Source organism: Atractosteus spatula, chromosome 2, assembly GCF_055471065.1.
Source record: "Atractosteus spatula isolate fAtrSpa1 chromosome 2, fAtrSpa1.hap1, whole genome shotgun sequence".
NCBI classification, from domain to species: Eukaryota; Metazoa; Chordata; class Actinopteri; order Semionotiformes; family Lepisosteidae; genus Atractosteus; species Atractosteus spatula.
This window is the reverse complement of record NC_142707.1, coordinates 32,301,002-32,322,592: the sequence shown is the minus strand read 5'-3', so window position 1 is coordinate 32,322,592 and position 21,591 is coordinate 32,301,002. Positions and strand designations below refer to the sequence as shown.

Here is a 21,591-nt window from a genome sequence, read left to right as displayed (position 1 = left end):
GCTTACTAATGTACATGAGATATTCCCATAAATGACAGTATATTGACTGCTTTATCTGAAAACACACTCTGAAAGATGATCCTTGTGAAATACATACATACTGTACTTGAATCCTTTAATAAAAAAATCAAAATTCTCACCACATTGTACCTCTGCTTTAACCTCAAATCTCTCCCGAGATCTCTTCTTAATCTCTAAATCATTCATTTGCAAATTTGGTGGACTGCATTTTAAAATAATTTTCAGTGTATAAATAGTAAAACGATTTAAAAGCAAAAGGGCAAGTTAGTAAATCCTATTATGTAAAATATTCTTGATTGATATTTTTAGAAGATGTCATGAATGTTATCAAGATGGTTTTTGAAGCTCACATTTTTTAGACAGACTTCTGTTTCCAGGTTTACCTCATGGTGAAGGATCTGAGCCTGCAGCTCCTGGATGTTGCTGGTGGAGACGGGCCTGTCCTGGATGACGCGGTGAGCTTCCTCGATCAGGCGCTGCAGGTGCTTCACCTCCAGCTCATACTGCTCGTACTGCACCACTGCCTCCTGCACAGACACACAGACTCCCCCTCCTCAATACAGCCATGCACGTCTTCACTTTAGGGGCCTATTCATGAAGACCTTCAGCCCTCAGTGAAAACCAAACAGCAGTGCACTTTCTACACTGGTGAATATAATAATAATTACAATAATTCCTTACACATATATCACACTTTTCTAGACACTCCACTTTACAGCACTTTACAGATAATAGGGACTCCTCTCCACCACCACCAATGTGCAGCATCCACCTGGATGATGCAACGGCAGCCATAGTGCGCCAGAACGCTCACAGTTATCAGAGTGGAAGAGAACAGAGTGATGAAGCCAATTCATAGATGAGGACTATTACGAGACCATAACTGGTAAAGGACAGGGGGAAATTTAGCCAGGACACCACGGTACCACCCCTACTCTTTTCGAGAAATGCACTGGTATTTTTAATGACCACAGAGAGTCAGGACCTATGTTTTACATCTCATCTGAAGGAAGGTGTAACGTCCTCTTCACTATACTGGGGCATTAGGACCCACACAGACCACAGACCTAGTGTCCCCACTAATACCTCTTCCAGCAGCAACCTTAGTTTTTCCCAGGAGGTCCCCCACCCAGGTACTGACCAGGCTCACAGCTGCTGAGCTTCAGTGGGTTGTCAGTTGCAGGGTGCAGGGTGCATTTGCAACTGCAGGGTGATATGGCTGCTGGCTGATATGATAAACCCAGCAGGGTCGGCACACAGAGGTGTGGTCCTTTTGAACTCTCACCTGCAGAATGTTACACTGCTGGATAGCAGTGTGCTGCAGCTGACTGGCCTCCTGCTGCAGCCCCAGCGCGGTCTGACAGATCGGTAGGCTAGTGACCACCTCCTCTGGGATCCGCAGGGCACTCTGACACACCTGCACCGCATGGACCTTCTGCTTGAAGCCCTCCATCTCAGTCAGCAAGCGCTGCAAAGCCAGGTAAAAATAAAACTCCACACTCTATACAATTCAGAATAATCAAAGAATGGATACAGCGGCTCTCCACTAGATGCTGTATTTCATTCATGTGTGTTCATTTATACCGCAGATGTGTATACTCTGTAATAATGTATATAGACCTGAAGTCCTCCTCTCATAAAACTTGCTATGTTATTATGTTCTTACAGTACCTGTCTTTGGGCAAGTTGCTCCTTCAGGCTCAAGCGGGCCAGTTCAGGTGAGGTCAGGGTGATTTGGGTCTGTTCCAGTGCCGCATGCAGGGCTTTCACTTCACACTCAAATCTCTCCATGTCCTGAGAGACATGAAGTGCATTTAAATGAGTGTAGAATACTTCCTCAAAAGAATTTCATGTTAACTTGTGTGTAGTAATATATTTTCCGTTCACATTGGTGGAAATGTTTCATAAACAGGTAGAAATGATTCAATATTGCTCTTTTCTGCACCATTTCTGCAAAATTGATGCCAGTACTGAATAGTTTATTTAGGAGGTACTGAATTTGGGAGTGACAAGCCTACCTTACCTTTTTTTTTTATAGAGTTCTCCCTTTAGGCCAATAATATTCATAATCAAATGCAAACAAATGTATCATGAAAAAGATAACCAAAGGAATCACAAAAAGAATAACTAAAGACTATGATTTAAGCTAGGAAACTAAGTAATACTTAACCATCTATCATATCAATTATAATGTAGGTCACTAATAATTACACCATTCACTTTTCATGAAATTGCTTGATGTTTGCAACAACAGGGAAAGGTAACTAACAATATAGTTTAGTTTAGCTAAATGTGTTCAACGTGTTCAGAAATAATTTTAAAATTGCTGTGTTACTGTTTTATTATTTTCTAGTACATCTTTAGAATGTTATTCACCTTTGATGAACAAAAAATAAAAAATGATTTCCATTTACTTTGGTAATATTTTTATCATTTATGCATCCTTGTTTTTATCCTGCAAAAAACTACACCCCAAACAGGCTAAACTCTCATCATCTGAGCTGTCTATATAATATTTCCTCTGTGATTTTCACAAAAACATATTGTTTCTTTCCATGTGGAAGAAGGAAAACTACCAAGGTTATCAAATTTACATTACATTGGATTTTCTATTTAGCTCCATAAAGAATTAAGCCAGTTCTAGTAAATACTATATTTCTCTGAGTATGGATTACAGTGTCCCTCTGTGTCTTTCAGGCTATAAGAGGGATAAAAAACCTGAAGAATTATGTTGTTCTACAAGCCTAATACAAGATCTGTGTAGTCAAAGCAAACACTGCAGCGCTAGCTGAAATAATTTAAAATGATGCTTTAGAATCTTTGGGCATGCTCAAGTTAAACCTCTTTTTAACACGTTCTCTAGTTTCTCAGAGCATTGACATTTGTATGTGTGAAACACTCCAGTTTTGGTTCAGTGAGTTAAAAAAAACTGCATAAGGCTAGTTGCTTTAGAAAAAAATACATTATAAAAGTACTTATGACATAAAATCATTTGGTAAACAGACACCTTGTTTAATTTGATCCCCTTTGAATTGAAGGCCCTGCTCAGGAACTAGACAAAGGTTGTGAAGGGCCAGCTTCTGCTAAGACTTTGGCGCCATTGGGTTTTGAGGACCACTGTTTGATTGGGCCCGATTCCTCCAGTAGGCTGAACGGACCACGTGTCAGGCCGGTCGGCCCGGAAGCGGCAGTACCTTGGCTGCATCCTGCAGGTTCTGCAGGCGGGTGCGGATGGCCTGCTGCAGCTCCTCGGCCTGCCGGCTCAGCTCAGACACCTGCAGGGTCATGGCCTCCGTGTGCAGCACTTCCGACAGATACTCGGCCTTCTCCGCCATGGCCTCCAGGTCGCTGTGGATCTCTCTGGACTCGCGCAGTACAGACTGCCATCGGCAAACAGAGTGCAGGAAGACATTCGTTACAAAGTCACATGTGAGTAACACATATCTAGTACATAGATCATTCTATCGCAACATAACTGAGCTATATAATGTTCAGTTTTTTTTCTTGTTAAAAGAGGGTGGGTAATTTATTATTTATTATTATCTAATGCATGATACAGTATGTAATGTGTAACGAAATTTGTCGTTTTTCACGTAAATACGGGTGGCGTTGTGCTTCAAAATATTACTTGTTATTTAACAGACTTTAGGTTTCATACAGATGCTATTTTACGGATATTTGGATTTAGTCCGTAAAATCTAGGATACTCTGTACTTGGAACAAGAAGACTGCAACATGCTGTATGTTACACAGGAGCATGTCGAGGTAGACAAAATGACTTCCTTACACAGAAAACGAGCTAAGCATCTAGTTAAAACACATTTTGTTACTGCTGTTGCACAAATTTCATTCACCTGGTAGGTCCTTATCTGGTCGTGGAGGTGTGAAGCTGAACTCCAGACCACGCTGCTTTTCACCAGCGTCTTTGCTTTCTCTGCCCACTTCATGATAAAATCGAGCATTTCATTATACTCATCTAAATGTGTGGCCGCCTAGAGAGCAAAAACAGAAGAAAACAAAAGTAAATATTCAGTGGGACATCCTGAGTTTTTTACTAGATTATTTAACAGACAGCCTTTTTATTAAAGTCGGCACTGATGACAGTAAAGCATTTCTTAGTAATGAGTGATCTGATTTACACTTTGCAGGCCATGTACTGTATTTCTATTGGAGGATCTAAAAACACATTAAAATTAAAATTAAGACTGAGATTAGGGAGCAAGACTGATTTAATTGTAACCCCAGAAATACTACTGTATTTAATCCTTTAGTTACTATGCAAATGTAGTGTGCTTTGAGAATGGGTCTTAACATGGGTAAGGTAGGTCTACTCTTAATCTCCAACATATCTCTCAGATGAAGTCCTGGGCTGACTGCTTTAATTACTGCCTCGATAATTTCAGTTTCTGAGTGTCCCTTCCGAAGGTTGACCAGACTTGTACAGGAGAGTTTATCCTTTTGTGCTCCTTCCCCAAACTGTCCACAGATTCTGAATTCTCTTCGGAGAGTCACTTCAGGCACTACAGTGGGCAAACTTATTTCCTCCCCTTTGCTCTCACTATTGTTGTTTGATCCCTTTTCATCACTTAGGGCTGCAACTGGAGGTATTTCTCTATAAGATCATTCATAAATGTTAGCTCATCTTGAGATCATTTCAAATTGGAGGCACTTTGCCTTATTTCTCCAATGAAACTAAGGCAGGAGGTCTTTAAGAAAGTAGGAGTCTTTTCTGTATGACGTACTTCTGCTGGCTGGTTCGCCAAAATATGTTGCACTTCAAGAATGAAACAAAGTATCCGTCCATGTACAACACATTTAGTTTTTAAGGAAATTCACAAAGAATAATGGTTGCGTTTCTGCGGTTCACCACAGTGCAACCATTTTTTTGTCAGAATGTAACAATCTTTTTAAAAAAATAAGGTTCGCGAGTTTGGTCTTGTTCGTGCTGATTGCTGGCCATTTAGTAAAAATGTGGTCGATTTACACCTGAACCTATTATTAACATCACCACTAATAATAATAGAAATACTACTACTAATAATAATAATAAAACAGCAATTACAATGGAACAGGTCAATTAAATTAGACATATGTAATGCATTTTGCATTACACAAACCTGATGTGGAAAACTGATTAACATTCATATTTTTCTCTGAAGTTATAATGTAGCTGACCCCTGCTGGTACAGTATATGAAAAGTGCTCAACTTACCTTCTTCAGTTTAGCAGTCTTGTAATCTGCCAGTCTTTGAGTGTGATGATGAATCTCAGTGAGTTTTCCTATGGCATCATTCAGTTGTTTTCCCAAAAGGGGATTTTGCTCCCCAAACTCCTGCACTGACGCATCCAGCTCAAGGAGTTTAATTCCACAACTCTCCAAATCATCACAAAGGCACTGAAACAAAAAGTATTTTTAATACACTTAATTAATCACTGAGCTCTTTGATTGTGGTATCCCAGACTGAGTGATACACCAGTTCCTACCTCTCGCTAACTACAGTATGGCTCGACATTGGTAGCACCCCCAGACCCTTTACTCGTGGAATCAAGGCACAAACAGGCCCCTCACACACTGAGTCACACAACCGAGTCTGCTACAATTTTGGAGCCTCCATCAGCTCCTTGCTTTTTCACTAACTTGAAGCACCTGACTCCTGTGTATTTATATATGCATATGGTGGAATGATGTCTCAGAGCACCCAACTTGATGTAAAACTAATATTGTAGCAGGTACTGGCTCACCTAGTGCTTTGCCAGGCAGCATCTCACACAAACCAAACACTTATAACAACTGCTGGCACAAGTGCCTAGCCAGTCTGCTCTTTGACTTCCCGTTGGCATAGCTACTAGTGCCCCTTTATTGTGCCACTAGGATGCATTAACTAGTAGTTACTGTAGGTCCCCTCCAGGGTCCTAAATCTCACCCACTCTCTTTCCATGTGAAAGCTGTAGACTACCTCACTTGCTGGCTTCCCTTGTTACATAACTTACAAACATAGCCATGATCCTTGTTGTGTATAAATGGCTGCTACACATACTGATTCAAACCTCTCTTACTTCACTTCCTCAATCAATCCATTAACATTAACTAATACAACATTTATAGAGTTTGCTATTTTACTTACAGTAGATGTGTCTACAGTAGTCAATATCAAAAATCCAGGACAGTGTTTTGTAAAAAAAAATCTGCATACACTGTAAGTGCAATTAAAATTGACAAATAATTGTATCATATTTCACATTTTGTGAAGCTTCTCATGATCTGTTTGTGATTTTGACATTTTCTTTCTTTTTAAGAATATATTGCAATGCAACACAGAGATTTCAAGAGGATTTTACTCAGGACAAATGTGTTAGGTTTTAAAATAATTAAATGTCCACAGCTTCCCACAAATTCATGCACACATCAATTGCTACTTTACCTTTGTTTCCTCTTTAGCTTGAACAAGATCTGTTGCTTTTTCTTTAAGTTTCACAGAAATGGTCTTCATCTTCTCTGAAACCTCATGAATTCTTGAGCTGAAGTCCTCCTTTACATCTCGTGTCTGCTGTATTTCTCTCTCTTTGGCTTGTACCTTGAACATTGAGACAATACAGAATTAATTTAGTTTAATCAATTTAATTCACATTGACTTGCATCAACAGTTGGAAACACTGAATGTCGTCTTTTGCTATTAAATTGAACTTTAATATTGGAGTGCCCTCTACAGGACAAACAAAAGGAAGTTGGCACTTCATGAGAAGCAAAAAAAAAAACACCCACATGTAAAGTCAAAAGACATGCATCTTTTGATAGTTTTGGTAATGAAGGACTTTGAAGTAGAAAAGTCAGCAGTTTTTTCTTCTAAGGGAAGACAGCCTAGTAACACTTAAGTTCTACTGCCGGCAGTAAGAAAATTAAACCGTGAATCAGTGATCTGCTACTCCACATTAACTTTTGAAGGGAAAGACCCAATTTGATAAAGAAATCACAAACTTAACACAAGCAAGCACTTTGTATATTGTAAGTAAACTTCCACTATTATACATTTTGAAAGTATATTCAAATGCTGCAAAGCTAACAGTTTGTAAAAGCTTTGGGCAATGATTGCATTTAAACGTACAAGGTGTCTGTTCAGGGGCTCGCTAGAGGGCAGAGTTACCTGATCCTCAGTGGCTCCCAAGGCCAACGTGACTTCAGCCAGCTGCACGGAGATCTCCGACGGGAGGATGGTGTACAGATCTAGATACTTTGTCTGCTGCTGCTCGGCTATCTTCTCCACATTCTGACGGTGGGCAATCACCTCTCCATGCAGGACCTACGCAAAGAATCACATCACATGAACAGAAGGAACCTCGCTATGGGTACCTCGCAATTTCACTTTTTCAGAACACTGCAACGAAAGCAGAACTTTACTGGCTGCTGGTCAGGGTAGGAGTTAGGATTACAGCTGGAGGTAGGACTAGGGTTGTAGATAGGTTTCAACAGAGTATGAGCTACTGTCAGCATTAGGGCAAGGAGTAAAGTAAGTAAGTTAATATTTGGCACTTCTTTTAGTAGTATTGAATAAACTGAATTGTATTAATTTACTTTTTAAAGAATTTACACTATTCAAGACTGTAGGTGATTTAGCTTATTGAGTAACTGCTGACAGTTCTGAGGTGTTCATTGATACAGACTGCATCTGGTCTAAAAATCATTACAAAGACATTGGAACAAGTCTGGAATTATATATACAGTATATAGTTAACCGGAGTGAACTGTCTGATTTCTTTGACCGGCAGTAGAAAAAGCAAACTTCACAGCACCTCCAGCTCCTGGAGGAGGGCATCCACGTCGCCCGAGGGGCTGAGCAGGAGCTCTCGCGCATCCTGCATCCAGGTCTTCACCAGGTTCAGCTCCTTCTCCACCTCCTCCCGCTCCTTCAGCTCCTGCAGCACAACCTTCCTGCTCTTCCTCACCTGCTGCAGGAGGCTGCAAACGCCACAGACACAGCCGTCAGTGCTGGAGATGTGCAACAGCTTCGCATTTAAAGCGGTGTCCTGGTGATGCTGGGAATTAACTAGCTGACCCTGCAGTTCTGTCAGGAGAACGTAGAGCTCTTCAAAGCGGCCAAAGGCTGTTTTCTCACTAATGGGAAGTCGTTAGCTTTCCAAGTGGGGTGAAAGAGCATGACACTACGTCAGAGCATAATTTTAAAAACGGTTTGGCATTACTGTAATCAATAAAAACATTGATTTCAAAAGCTTCCTCTTTTAAATTCTAAATTTCCGTATCGTTCTGGTTTTAAGGAATAGTAATAACTGGTGCGCCCAAATGAGAAAAGGCACTGACATAATTAAGTTCTTATTGGGTATGCAATTGTGTGAAATTTGTTATTTGCTTAGTTTCTGAAGAGCAAAAGGTTTCTGTTTAATTTTGCATTTTGACTCAATGCATCTCTTTTAAGGGCATAACTCAGCAAACGTTTAATTGGTTTCACCTTGCTGAGTTACAAAAGTGAGGAAAACTATTATGTTTTAGCATCCGTCTGTATATCCATCTATTAAAATTGATTTTAATCAATTTGCACAGTCCACCAGTTTCTTCTGGGCCTGAGGGCTTGGATTGTGGCTTTAGATGAAAATGGCTGCAAGGTGGTACTGTCTACTGTCTATTCATGTCTAGGGATGGTATCCGCCGTACCTTTCATAGCCGTCCTGCATGGCTTTGATTTCCAGCAGGCTGGGCAGCTCTTCCTGCGAGGCCGTGGGGACGGCCACGTCTCGAAGGAAGCTGAGGGCGTACTGGCGCAGCAGGGCAAGGGCCAAGTGCTCACGCTCTACCTCCTGGCTGAAGGAGTCGTGGTACTCCAGGAGGCCCTGCAGGGCAGCTTTGGAGGCTTTCTCCACAGAGCTGTCTGGGACACGAGCCTGCAGCTCTTCCGCAATGCTGGTTGCCTTCTCCATCTGCAACATGACCACACAAACATACACACACTTCCTGTGAGCTTCCCAGGGGGAGAAAGCAACCCCAGTGAAGAATGAGCAGTCAGCTCTCTTTCCTCAGGCCATTCAAACAGATTCAGCCTGAGGAATATTTGTGAAAAGCAGTGGACACTGCAGCTGTGTTACATTTTTGTTACATAGAAGATGAGTTCATCTTACAGGGCACAGTCTATTCTGAAAGGAGTTTTCTCCAAGTCTAAAATTCACCCTATCCATCCTTTTTAGGTGCACAGATGCACACACCAGGGCCAGTTTTCTTTTACCGAAGCCAGTTAACCTCCCACTATGTATTTTGAATGCTGCAGGAAACTGGGGCGCCTGGTGAAAACCCATGTGAGCACAGGGAGAACATACAGTACAAACTCCATGAAGACAGCACCCCGGGAACTGAATCCAGGGTCGGTCCCAGCGCTATGAGGCAGCAATGGTAACCACTGCAAAACAGTGCCACCATAAAATTCAGTCTTGATCTAAATAGCTTTTCTGGAAATGCAGGAAAACTAAAACATCTGCTAGTCATGTCTAAAAAGTCCTTCAGGGTTCGGAGCTTTCCATTTATCCAGGAGGTTGAAAGGGAAGGATCCACTAGTGCTCTGACTTGTAACCGCAGTAAAAGAACTCATGGGAGGTAAAAAAAAATGAAAGCAACAGAGAACAAAAAAAGGGAATAGCTGTAGTATGTATTAATCTGGCTTCAATTTAAGGTAAGAGAAACTGGCACAACATTAACAACATTCAACGATCGTTTCATATTGTTCACCTTTTGACTCAATGTTAAATGTTAAATCCTTTCAAAAGACTAAGATTTCATTATTTGCCTTTGGATTGCATCATGTTCATATTGTTCACTGTCAAATGATCACTAACAGTTCCCGCTTCCTGATCTTATATCCTGAAAAACAATGAGACGTGTGGGAGCCTTGACAAGACTGGAAAACAAGCTAATGCGTTTGGCAGGCAGCCTTTGATTGCATCAGAGTATGAGTTATTTCAAGCCGTATTTGCTGGTTGTGTTTTTTTCAGAGGAAACATATTCCTGTGTAATTGATCTGTTGTCACCAGTGAGTTGATTTCTTATACCAATAGTGTACATGCAGCAATTAAAAAAGTTTAAAATAAAAAAAAACGGTAATAGTACAGTCCTGTACTGACAAATGTTGGTGTATCAATTTAAAGTAGACAGACACGCTGAGAAATATTGCTTGAAGAAAAGGAAACTCGTGTTGGCTGTGATAAAAACCTTATCCCGGAAGCTCCTCCATTCCTGAGCACTGTCCTCCAGGACCCTCTCCTGGCCTCGTGCCACACCGCGGAGCCGGGTCCAGCGCTGCCACACCGTGGTCATGGAGCGGCTGATGGCAGCCTTGCTGGCGTCGTTGCCCACCTGCTCCAGCCGGGAGGCCTGCTCCTCCAGGCCCGTGATCTTCTCATGGAACCCACTCACCATGGCGACCAGGGACTTGGGAAGACAAAACACCAAACCCGCTCTAAAAACCATGACCTTTGCCTAGCCAAATGGAAATGTTACCTTTCAAAATGTATTTTTACATTTGATCTTGGGGATCTAGAAACAGTGTTAAGTGGTCTGAGAGACAAATCTTCTTTGCCCTACTCAACTCCTTGATGAATCATTAAGAGTCCCCATCAGTCAGAGACCCAGGATAAAAGACGGGTAGGCAGAAGCATGGGACACACACACAGATACAAAACGAGGAGGAAAAAGAGGAGGAGTGTGCCAGGCAAGAGGACCTTGGTCGAATGAAACTTAAAGACCAGATTCTAGCTAAGTGTTTGCAACTTCTTTAAGAGAGCGTGCCCTCTGTTATTTTAGGGAAACCTGATTTTCTTTATAAGGAATCCCCAGAATAATTCCCATTATAAGGAATCAAAATGTTCTGGTTAGTGGATGCATTTACTGAATTGGAAGATATTAAATGGATTTATATGGGTTTTTCAGGTTGGTCAGAATGTTGGCACCTCTGAGACACCTTTTCCTAAACAGGGTAATTTGTATGTTGTATAGTATGTGGTATTGTGCGTTATTTGGTTTGAGTTATAGTCATAATTAATACTGTAAATATTTGTTTATCCTCAGATTGCCTCAGATTTCTTATTCTTTCACCAGAACTGTGCCAGAGAATAAAGAACTATCATGTATACCCGTATTATACAAACTAACTACTCAGTGATATTCATGGCATTGGGGTTATAGATATTTTAAATAGTGATTATCCAGCATGGTATTTTCTGTTTTCTTAATTTCTATATTTGTAACAATACATGTTGCAGGTTATGGTCAAATTTAAGAAAAGGAAATATTTTTTTTTTCTTGTAGAAGATTTAGTAGTTAATGACTAACATAAAACATAATTACCAGTTTTTTAAGACACAATGTAAGCAGACATGCCAAAATATAAAGAAATTCATGCTTAAAACTTGTATGGTGCCTCATATGCACATTCACCACCCTTGTACAGTTTTAGAATATTAATAAAGCTTAAAATGCCAGCAGTATAAGAATAGATTTATAAAAACAGAATATTCTTAATTGCATAAGTATGCAATTTGTTTTCTACAGCATTCTTAAATTGGTTCAGATGCAAAAGAATCATTTGATAGGTCACAGAATGAATGTAATGGTCACTGTACTGCAGGCTGTGCGATGGCCCTGTGGCTAAGGATCTGCCCCTGTGGCTGGAAGGCTGTCAGTTCGTATCCTGCGGCTGACAGAGGAATCCTACTCTGTTGGAACCCTGAGCAAGGCCCTTAAGCCCAACTGCTCCAGGGGTGCTATACAAATGGCTGAACCTGCACTCTGACCCCAAGCTTTTCTCCCTGTCTGTGTGTCTCATGGAGAGCAAGTTGGGGTATGTGAAAAGACAAATTCCTAATACAAGAAATTGTTTATGGCCAATAAAGCAATCTGATCTTATCTTATTCAGAGAATATTCAAAGTAATTTAAGTTGACTTTAGAGTAAATGTTTCTGTAAAGTCTCTCAAACAGATAATGAGTGCCACAGGTATCTTGGTCACTGGTTTTGCATTGTGGAATAAATAAAAAGACTAGAAGTTATTCTGAAAGCTAAATCTCCTACTTTGTGACTTTTGAGCTTTTCTTCAGCCTCTTCACTTGTGGCTGCCTTGGCTGTAGAAAATTCAGTAAGCTTCTTCTCAGCCTCATTCAATAATTCAATGACAGTCTGTCTTGCGGTGTGGTAGGCTTGCCACTGGGATGCAGAGCTGAAGAGAGAGGAGGTGTTAGAGAAATGTTTTATCAAAACCTGTACCAGTGAAGCATTTTCCCATACTATGCTGTACAACTGTCACTGCATTCTACATGCCAAAGTTTTGTTTATAATCTCACCCAAGCCAACCCAAGTATATTTTCACAAAACACTAAGATAGTCTTCCATATTGTATTAAAAAAAAACTTTGGCTGGAGTTTGCACTCAAAGAAATCTTTCCTGAAGATTTATGGACCCGCAATTAAAATGCAGAAAAGACCAAAAGACCCTTTTGAACTACACAGGAAAGCATTGAAAACACCACACACAGAAATGATGTACTGGAAATGAGAAATATAGGCATGCATCTGGCAGCACAGTGGCACCAGATAATTCATAGCATAAGACTAGGGAAACTCAAATACTCCAAGCTTTACACTGAAAACTTGAACTTTCCAAACATGAAAACAGAAAAAAATATTTGCAATCTATAGGTGAAATATAAATATTTCCTCAAACCAGCACCCCCCAAAATATTACATTTAATTAAGGTAATTAATACGAAGCAAGCAGCATTTTACAGTAGGATACAACTAATTTTAGTTCAAGAATTGTTTCGCTTTTTAAGTTGTAGCTATTTAAAAGGCAACTTGTTTCACGTGCCCAAAATACAACTGATAAACAAGCTAAGAAGAGGCAGGCAGTACCTGTGCAATAGATCCTGGTGACAGTGCAGTTGTTTTCTGACCTCCTCGCCTCTCTGCTGTAAGGATGCCACACTCTGCCTCAGCTGCTCATTAGCTGCAGCAGTAATAAAACCTTCCAGCTGAGGCAGTAAGGCCTCCAACTCCTGGAGGTGGCCAAGAAGGTTCTTTTCTGTGGCCAGGAACTCACTGTGCTGCTTGATGGAGTCCTCATTGTTCTCTACATCGAGCCCAGAGCTGACTTCCTGTAGAAGAACACTGGCATCCTCCAGCCAGTCACTAACAAACTGCACTGAGGAATTGCAGCTCTGACAACAGGCAAGGGCCTGCTCGAGGAACGCCTGAAGAGCAGGACAAATAGAAAAGAACGAAGAAACAAAGGGGGAGAAAGTACTTTTAATGCACAAAAAAGGGTCAAGAAGATTAGCAAGTCAAACAAAACTACAAAAGTTCTGAATCTTATCTTTAAGGCTAATAATTCTGGAAAAGGTTAGTTAACTGTCTAGGTACACCTTTTATGGAAATAGGGCAACACATTAGTTCAAAATAGTCCAGAGGTCAGTTTCAAAACCTTATGGACTTTATGAAATTTGACAAAAAAAGACTGAACAGATCTTTACTATACTGCCTGCTGGATTTACTGTAACATAAAATATCAAATTAGTTCTTAAAAACAAAACAAACAAGCAAAAAACCTTTAATAAACAATAAGAAAAATATATTATTAAGGAACATATTGTGACTTAGTATATACGGTTACTTATATATAATGAAATTATATTTTTCTCCTATTTTGGATTCACAAGATGTAGAATTTTTATTCTGTGCTATTATTCTATAAATATGGAGGAATAATCTATAAATACAGTAGATAATAACTATTACTAATATAACTATTACCATCTAACATAATTCTCAAAAGTATATTTCTTCTTATTTGAGTTAAATGACATTACTGTATTTAGAAAAATGTAAGAGAAATCTAGTCTTGCCTGCTTGGTGGCCAGGGTTTGCTGAACATCAGTCTGTAGCTTTGCCAGCTCCTCCAGACTGGCATCCACATCAGCTGGGACAAGCTCATTGGCACTACTGTATTTCTGCTTTTCTTTGCTGCTTAAGGCAGCCATAATCCGGAGCCTGGACTGGACCTCCTCCTGGACAATCTGCTGTTTTCGGATCTCCTCTTGGATCTTCTCCACTTTTACAACCAGACTGACCTGAACATCCATCTCCTCCCTGACTTGATGGAGCCAGTCCATTGTTCGTCTGACCTCAGTCTGGAAGTCTTTGCTTTGCACAAACCTGCTCTCACACTCTCCTGTCATTTCCCCGATGGCAGACTGCAAGGACTGCAGCTCCTCTCGCCAGGCATTGGCCTGCTGACTGGAGGAGTGATAGGCAGCTTGGTCAAGTTGTGGACACAGGCTCTCCAGCTGTTCTACCATTCTCTTCAGGAGGGAACTAGCGTCTTGAAGACTGAAGGCCAGGGTGTGATAGTTTTTTAGTTTTTCCTCAGCCAAATGAGTCTCTCCATTTACCTTGACCAGCTCCTCTTTGATGGCCTTCAGCTGTGTGTCCAGTTGTACAGCCATAGCTTCGTGTTCTTTGAAGGATTCCAAGGTTTCATCTAAAGAACTCACTTTCTGCTCAGTCCGCCTTTTGAGTCCAGTGTACATGCTCACAAGCCGAGACATTTCTTCGGGCAGCCAGGGTTGACCAGTACTGCGGAAGCCTTCTTTCTTCTGATTCAGTTCACTCACAGCCGAGCCCAAGGTCATCAGATCATCGAGGAGAGCTTTATACTCATCCTGCAAATTCACAATATCTCCAGGCTGAAGGCTAATGGGATGTTTTTCTATATTATAAAATTGCTCCTCCAGTTCTTTCAATGCCCTACTTGTGACTTCGATAAACGAAGCATATTCCTTGCGCCCCAGAATGGCCTGTTGAATTTTCTCTCTCTTTTCTTTAGCCAAAGCTAAAATGCTGTTGTATTGCTGTGGGAGAGCATTGAGCTTTTCATCTAAGTAACAGTGGTCCACTTCATTAAGAGTGGGTAGTATTTCCTGACCTGTCCTCTGGACAATCAAAAGGAGATTTTCATATTCAGTAGCCTGCTCTAATATTTTCTGGTATTTGTCGAGTTGCACATACAGCTCTGTGTCTTCATTCATGAGGTTAATCTCAGGAAATGTTACAATGTCGGCCTGTTTCAACCACTGGCAAGTTTTATCCAGATCCACTCTGAAGTATTTTCTGGACACCAGCACTTTCTCCAGCTCCTGCAGCCTTTGAGTACACTTCTGAAGAGCAGTCTCAAAAATGTTCTGCAACTCCTGCAGCTTAGTTAATATTTCAGCCTTTTCATCCTCAGTGGCATCTTTCATCAGATCCCTTCCCTGAGACCACAAGGATGTAAGCTCAGTCTGGTAGGCTTTCAAGCTGCTCTGAACATTCCTGCAAGTCCTAACTTGCTTGCTCAGGTCATCAGGCAAGAGAGCTATGTGCTCTTCTGCTACAGCCTTCTTCTCGTTTTGTTGAATCCAGCTGATGGCTTGGTTTACAGCCAGGAGGAACTGTGTCCTTTCAGTGAAAGCTTTGCTCAGGTACTTTCGCCGCTGGATAACCTTTGCACTCAGGGACTCCACCTCAGTTTGGGTTTCTGAGATCAGTTGCTGAAGCCTCTGGCGTTCATTTAGTCCAAGGTGAGTCATTACTCTGTCTGCATCTGTCATGGCCTGACCAAGGAGCAGCTGCTTGGATTCCAGCTCACTGCAGATACTGAGATGGTCAAACAGAAAGCTCTGAGCCAGGTCTGGAGGGGGGCTCATTTTCATGGCTTCAGATAAGGCTGGCTGTTGCTCCTCAGCCCACTCCCGAGCCTCTTTCAGCCTAGACTCCACCTGGCTCATGTCCTCCAAAGTGACCACTGAATCTTGGATCTTCTTCTCAATCAGACTCTCCAGCTGAGCCCAGCGCTGCTCAAAGTGTCCTATCTGCTCCTTTACCAGCTCCTTATCATCTAAGTTCAGGCGGTGAATCACTTTTTGCCTGTGCTCTTTCAAGTCATCAAGGGTGCCCCTCTGCTCTTCAAGGACAGCTGCAAGTTTCTTCAGTGCTTCTAAGTGTTCAGCTGTGCTTTCAGCATCGGTCCTGAGAAGTAAGCAAAAATGAGCATAATAGAAACAATTAAGTAGCTAACATTGTTAAAACATTAATTACTTCAGTCTTGAAAAGATAAAAGGAATTCAAAACTTTCTAATGGTAACATTAGAGAAAATAGCACCAGTGGTGCCATTTTCTGGACAATTAATTGTGCCATGGTTCAGCAAAGGGATCAGAAGTATACATGTTCAATGTTACCTGGCCAGGTTGTCCCACTCTCTGGACACCATGTCAAAGATCACCTCAACAGCACTGATCTGGTCATGGTAGTCCCTGGTCTTCTGTAGATCCTCCTGTCGCTGATGGAGTAGCTTGTTCACTTGATGACAGAGTTCCAGCCAGTTGCTGCTCAGGTGACCAATCTCTGTATGCTCTGGTGACTCCTGGCCCTCTGTAAGCCTGTTCACACTCTCTGTCATTCTGGTGAGGATCCCTTGCTTGGTCTGCAGATGTTGGCTGAATTCCTATTTAGGCAATAAACAGTCCTTAATACAAGCAGCAGTTTAAAAACGGAGCTAAAAACATCTGTGAGAAACAGAGGCATAACTTTGTACAGTCTGCCCTTTAACCAGATGCTTTAGGCTTATAGACATTCAATACACTTCATCAAAATGATTGTCTGAACTTACAGATAGTTTGCATCTCATTATCAATCTGAGTGGATCTGCAGTGTGTAACAGTTTAGATTTTCTACTCGACTTTGTTATTTTTCTATTGTTAAAACTATATCATCAGATCATCAAAATGTTGAATTTCTGCCCAACAACATCACCTTCTTTAAGATTTATTGGGCATTTTTTATTCTGTACCTTATCCCTGAGGATTGTAATCAGATGGCCAGGCAACTGTATTTATTAATTTTTAACTAGGACTTAGCCAATTGCTCATAAATCATTAAGTGTAGTGTGCCACAGGAAATGTAGGACATAAGAACTGTTACAAAGGAGATAAACCATTCAATTCATCTAGCCTGTTCTTAAGCCATTTAGCCTATTCGATATTCCATGGATATTAATGGATCCAAGGATCTCATTCAGCCTTCTCTCAAAAGGAGCCAAGGTTTCAACAATTTGACTGGGTAGCTTGTTCTTTACTTCCACAACCCTTTGGGTAACAAAATGTATACAGTCCTTTGTTTTAAATGAACTTGCACATAATGGCCATTTGTGTCCTGTAGTTCACAAGCAAACTTTATCTACAGTATGCCTTATGATCATTAGGACCCATGACAGTATAAAAGATCATGGGAATACATATAGAAAAGCAAGAGCAACGCATTAGAAGAAACAGCTGTGAGAGGACTCCTCTTTTGACAGACCAGAGAGCAGAACATGTCCAGGTAATTTAAGCATTTATGAGAACAACTCTAGGTTTCTAGGTCATGGATATTTCCTATTTGTTGTATCCATTTGATTTAGTAAACCTCTATCTTGTTTAGCGATATGTTGATAGGAATATAGAAAAAGGTTCATATTAATTAGGACACTGAGTAGGATCTTCTATTTATAGGAAAAGAGGTTCCTTTCAATATTTTTACTTAAAAATTGTGAATGTTGTGTTTTTGTGTAGATTCTTCATATTTGTCTTTCCCACTTATCTATTATGTTATTACTTCATTGTGCCAGTGCACAAAAAAAACATGCGCCAAACGTTACCCAATCTGCAATCCATGACAGTAAGAAGGAGTGCAATGAATATTTGTTTCTAATTTCCTTTCAAGACAAGCTCATTTTCTTATGATCATTTTTATATTCTACTTTATATTCAATTATTCACACCCCCTATCTTCCTGCACTCTTTTAGTTCCAAATCCCAAATACATAAGTGTATGTTTAGCAAAGGGAAACATCTTTCATTTTCTTGCAGGGATGCCAAATTTTGTATTTTGATAGCACACTTCTTTCTAGTTGGTACATATATACTGTATAGCTTTTCACAAGTCATGAGTTTTACATATCTAGAAGGAAGAAATTCTGTGAAACCATCCCACAGTTTCCTACCTGCACTTGAACCAGCATGTTCTGGGCAATCTTTATCTCAAGTTCTGCGGGTCTCCTGCTGAGGGTCCGGAGCTGCTGCTCTAGATCTTGGAAATGGCTCATGAGCTCTGACTTCTGCTGCTTGATTTCCTCCCAGCTTTGGGCCAGTTCTTGAGTTTTCAACATCCTTTCCTCTATCTGAAACAACAACAATATGAACAGTAAACACGGTACACTTAAAACAATCCATTTTATGCTAATATTGTGCTCTTTAAAAAACTGTATCCTGTTTCTTGAATGTCCCACCTTACCATTTGTTTTATGGTTTGAATTTCTCTTGCAGCGTTTTGAACGGCTTCGTCTGACAGGTCACACACTGAGCAGACAAGGTCCAGGTAAGTGCTGGCCTGTTCCTGTAGTGCTCTGTAGTGTTTCATCTGTACAGGCAGAAATACAAAACCATGATGAATTATCGAACGCCTTCCAGCTCATATAGCTTCTGTATTCTGATCAAAAGGACTGCAGTGGGTGAAGATCTAAAATTAATCTTATTTTATTTCCATAGATGCATTAAACGGTTTATTGGATACTTTCGAACTGAAAACACTGAAACACAAAATTTGTTACCGGTTTAACTATTCTTCATGCATACGTTGTTAGAATCCCAGATTCTAGCTATGATGTTTACTAATCTCTCTTAAACATAGGTCAGAATAAACATTGTAGATTACCATCGTTATACAGTAACTACCATCAGTCTATCTTTTTTTCTAAGTAATGCTTAGACACTGTTTTCAGCTACCATGTAAGAACTCCAATGGGTTTCTTTAAACAGTTCTTATTCTCCATTTACAATGTGTGTAATCCCATAAGTGAGCAAACAGTGCAGCTGGTCTATCCCAGTTAAGCATCTTACTCATTAGTGAGTGATTACAATCACCACACTTCAAAACATGCCCTACTGCTGTTTCGCAAGCTGTCAGCAATGTATGAAAGTGAACATAAGTGCACTATAAAATATTTAATAGGAGGTCAAGAAAGAGAGGAATGTAGAGTTTAAACATAGTATCTCGTTCTTCCGTGCTGTCTATTGAACAGAGTACCTGTTTCAGCGATTCCTGCAGACTGAAAGGGGGCTGGGAGTGCAACCGTAGCTCTTCATGGACAGTGGAAAGCCACATCTCGACCTGCTGCAGCGTGTCCTGGTGACTGACGTGCTTCTGAAGCTCTCGGTCAAGGCTCTGGTACACCTGCAAACAAAGCGAGAGAGCATCACCTCTGGCCTTTCTGCTCCGTGATTCAAGCCCCAGCGACAGACTGCCAATCGCTCTTGACAAGGAGCTGCTCCCTGGGGCGGCATGCTGGCAGAGCTGGACTCACACGCTGGGCCGTGCTGCAGATGGCAGAGTAGCTGTCTCTCGTCCCCTGCTGCTGGGCTTGAATCGGCTGTTTGATCTTTCCTTGAAGATGCTCCGTGCAGCTGGCAACAAGGTTATCTCCCTTCTCCTTCAGACTTGTTAAACATTCCTCAAAACCAGCAATCTCCTCCATTATTGCCTGAAAAGACACACGCGTAGGAAATCACTACTTTGAAGGAAACTTCCCATCACGGATCTCTGAAGTATTACAGTACTTAATGTTGTAACACACCACATTCTTACAGTAATATAATCATAGGTAAGCAGCAAGACTTGTTTTCAGAGATTAATCTCCTGGTAAAAAAAAATGTGCACCTTTTTAATGTGACATTTCTTTACATCTTTGGTTTCTTTTGTTATGTTCTAAAAGAATTACAGTACCAGTAAGAGTTGGATTCATTTGTTACTAATCCACTTTGGCCTGTATTTTCTAAGGTTATGCTTCAAAAATGAACAAGAACCTTAGATTTCAAGAACGTCTTTTTTTATTATTTGCTCACATCAGACTGTATGACAATCATAGCTATGGTAAACCTAAGTAAAATCTGCCAATGCTGATTACAATGTATTTTCAGATACATTAGTAAGTGTGTTTCTTTTTTACACTATAGCATCAATTGATTTTTAACATACAGCCATATTCACACAGAAGTGTCACACCTACATCACTGTGTAGACAATGCAATTCTACATATACTTATTTATACGTCACATTGGTAACAGTAAAATAAAAACAGAATTCTTGCATAGGATGATAACATCTGGAGAGGCCTTGTAGTCTATGTAATTAACCTTAGCAGCAGTAAATGAATCAAGCACAAATAAAGCCCCATTTTAAGCACCATTTGTTCCTGTCATGTTTCAGCAAGACAGAAGCAAATAGTGAGAGTGAGTGTAGTGTTAATGTTTCAGATTGGAGGAAAAAACCCATTAGAGACCATTTGATCGGCAGCGCCTGTAGTGTTCACCTTGTGTCTAGCCAGCTGTTGGGTTGCCATCTCCAGGTTTCTGCTCTGCGTGGTGTCTGAGGTCACCAGCCTGCTGGACATTTGCAGCAGCCATTTCTCCACCTCCTGCAGCTCGGTGTTGTAGGCTTCATGCTCCTTCACTCGCCCAGCCAGAGTCTGCACGTGTGTCTGCAGCACAGCCACAAAAACACAGCCACACTGAAAACCAGACTACCTTCTGCTAAATGATCTACGCCTGATTTATCAGCAATGTGCCTTTTAAAAACAATAGCACAATTCCCCTCCTGAAGAAATAAAAAGATTTAGCACTTCAACGTGTGAAACATTTAAAAATATGTTTAAGCGAGACTTTTAGAAACATACTGTTGCCACAAATTAAAAAATAAATTGAGCACTGGTAAAATAGAAACAAGGAATGTGAAATATTATAGATTAGGATTGGGAGTAGGACTATTCCTGCGTTTGACTAGATTAACAGTAGATTAAAGCAAAGACTGAATTTCCATACTAAGGGTGAGTGACAGAGAAAGCTTAAGGCCGTTGGCAGTCTTTCATTAAAAATGCTTAAAGTTATGCTTTAAAGTAGTTCAAATTCAGAGTACAATTAGGGATTTTTTTTTTTTCTGCCAGACAATAAGATGTCCATGTCCACTTTTTTGTTCAAATGTCTATTTATTGATTTTTTAAATAAACAGATCACACAAGGAGCCAAGAATATCATCATCATAATAATAATAAATAATAATAATAATATTTACACCCTTTCACTGGAGTGATATTGACTGCACCTCGTGCAACAATTAAAGCTACAAGTCTTCCTGAGTAAATCTCTACCAACTTTGCAAACCAGAATAGTGCAAATCTTCTCGTCAGATTTGCTAAAGCGCTCTCAAATTTGTTGGGAATCACTTATGGACAGCAGTGGGATTCAAGGCAGGAATTTGACTGGCCACTCAAGGACATTCATCTTCTTATTCTGAGTCGAGTGTAGATTTCGGCTGAAGTGGGTTTTCCTTTAAGCTTTGCTAGGATTTTGCTTCATCTACTGTATATTAGCATCAGTCTAAACAAACTACCCAGCCCCTGTAATAACATTCTGCCAAATAATTATAGAAGCATAATACTGTCAATATTATGCTCAAAA

The 21,591-nt window shown here is 40.6% G+C and overlaps 1 protein-coding gene across 1 annotated transcript in view; it reads right to left on the bottom strand.

The window, feature by feature from the left end:
* Positions 1 to 21,591, bottom strand: part of LOC148839567 (nesprin-1-like) — a 219,048-nt gene that overhangs the window by 79,722 nt on the left and 117,735 nt on the right. Inside the window, exons 69-88 of the mRNA XM_088908442.1 lie at positions 20,448 to 20,615; positions 19,442 to 19,618; positions 19,165 to 19,311; positions 18,373 to 18,498; positions 18,083 to 18,259; positions 16,281 to 16,546; positions 13,910 to 16,070; positions 12,921 to 13,258; positions 12,085 to 12,229; positions 10,229 to 10,447; positions 8,687 to 8,949; positions 7,810 to 7,975; positions 7,164 to 7,319; positions 6,444 to 6,596; positions 5,234 to 5,416; positions 3,876 to 4,013; positions 3,216 to 3,401; positions 1,693 to 1,815; positions 1,307 to 1,489; positions 405 to 548 (exon numbers count right to left, since the gene is read on the bottom strand). Coding sequence (XP_088764568.1) covers positions 405 to 548; positions 1,307 to 1,489; positions 1,693 to 1,815; positions 3,216 to 3,401; positions 3,876 to 4,013; positions 5,234 to 5,416; positions 6,444 to 6,596; positions 7,164 to 7,319; positions 7,810 to 7,975; positions 8,687 to 8,949; positions 10,229 to 10,447; positions 12,085 to 12,229; positions 12,921 to 13,258; positions 13,910 to 16,070; positions 16,281 to 16,546; positions 18,083 to 18,259; positions 18,373 to 18,498; positions 19,165 to 19,311; positions 19,442 to 19,618; positions 20,448 to 20,615 — 5,619 coding nt within the window. The remainder of the gene's footprint in view (positions 1 to 404; positions 549 to 1,306; positions 1,490 to 1,692; positions 1,816 to 3,215; positions 3,402 to 3,875; positions 4,014 to 5,233; positions 5,417 to 6,443; positions 6,597 to 7,163; positions 7,320 to 7,809; positions 7,976 to 8,686; positions 8,950 to 10,228; positions 10,448 to 12,084; positions 12,230 to 12,920; positions 13,259 to 13,909; positions 16,071 to 16,280; positions 16,547 to 18,082; positions 18,260 to 18,372; positions 18,499 to 19,164; positions 19,312 to 19,441; positions 19,619 to 20,447; positions 20,616 to 21,591) is intronic.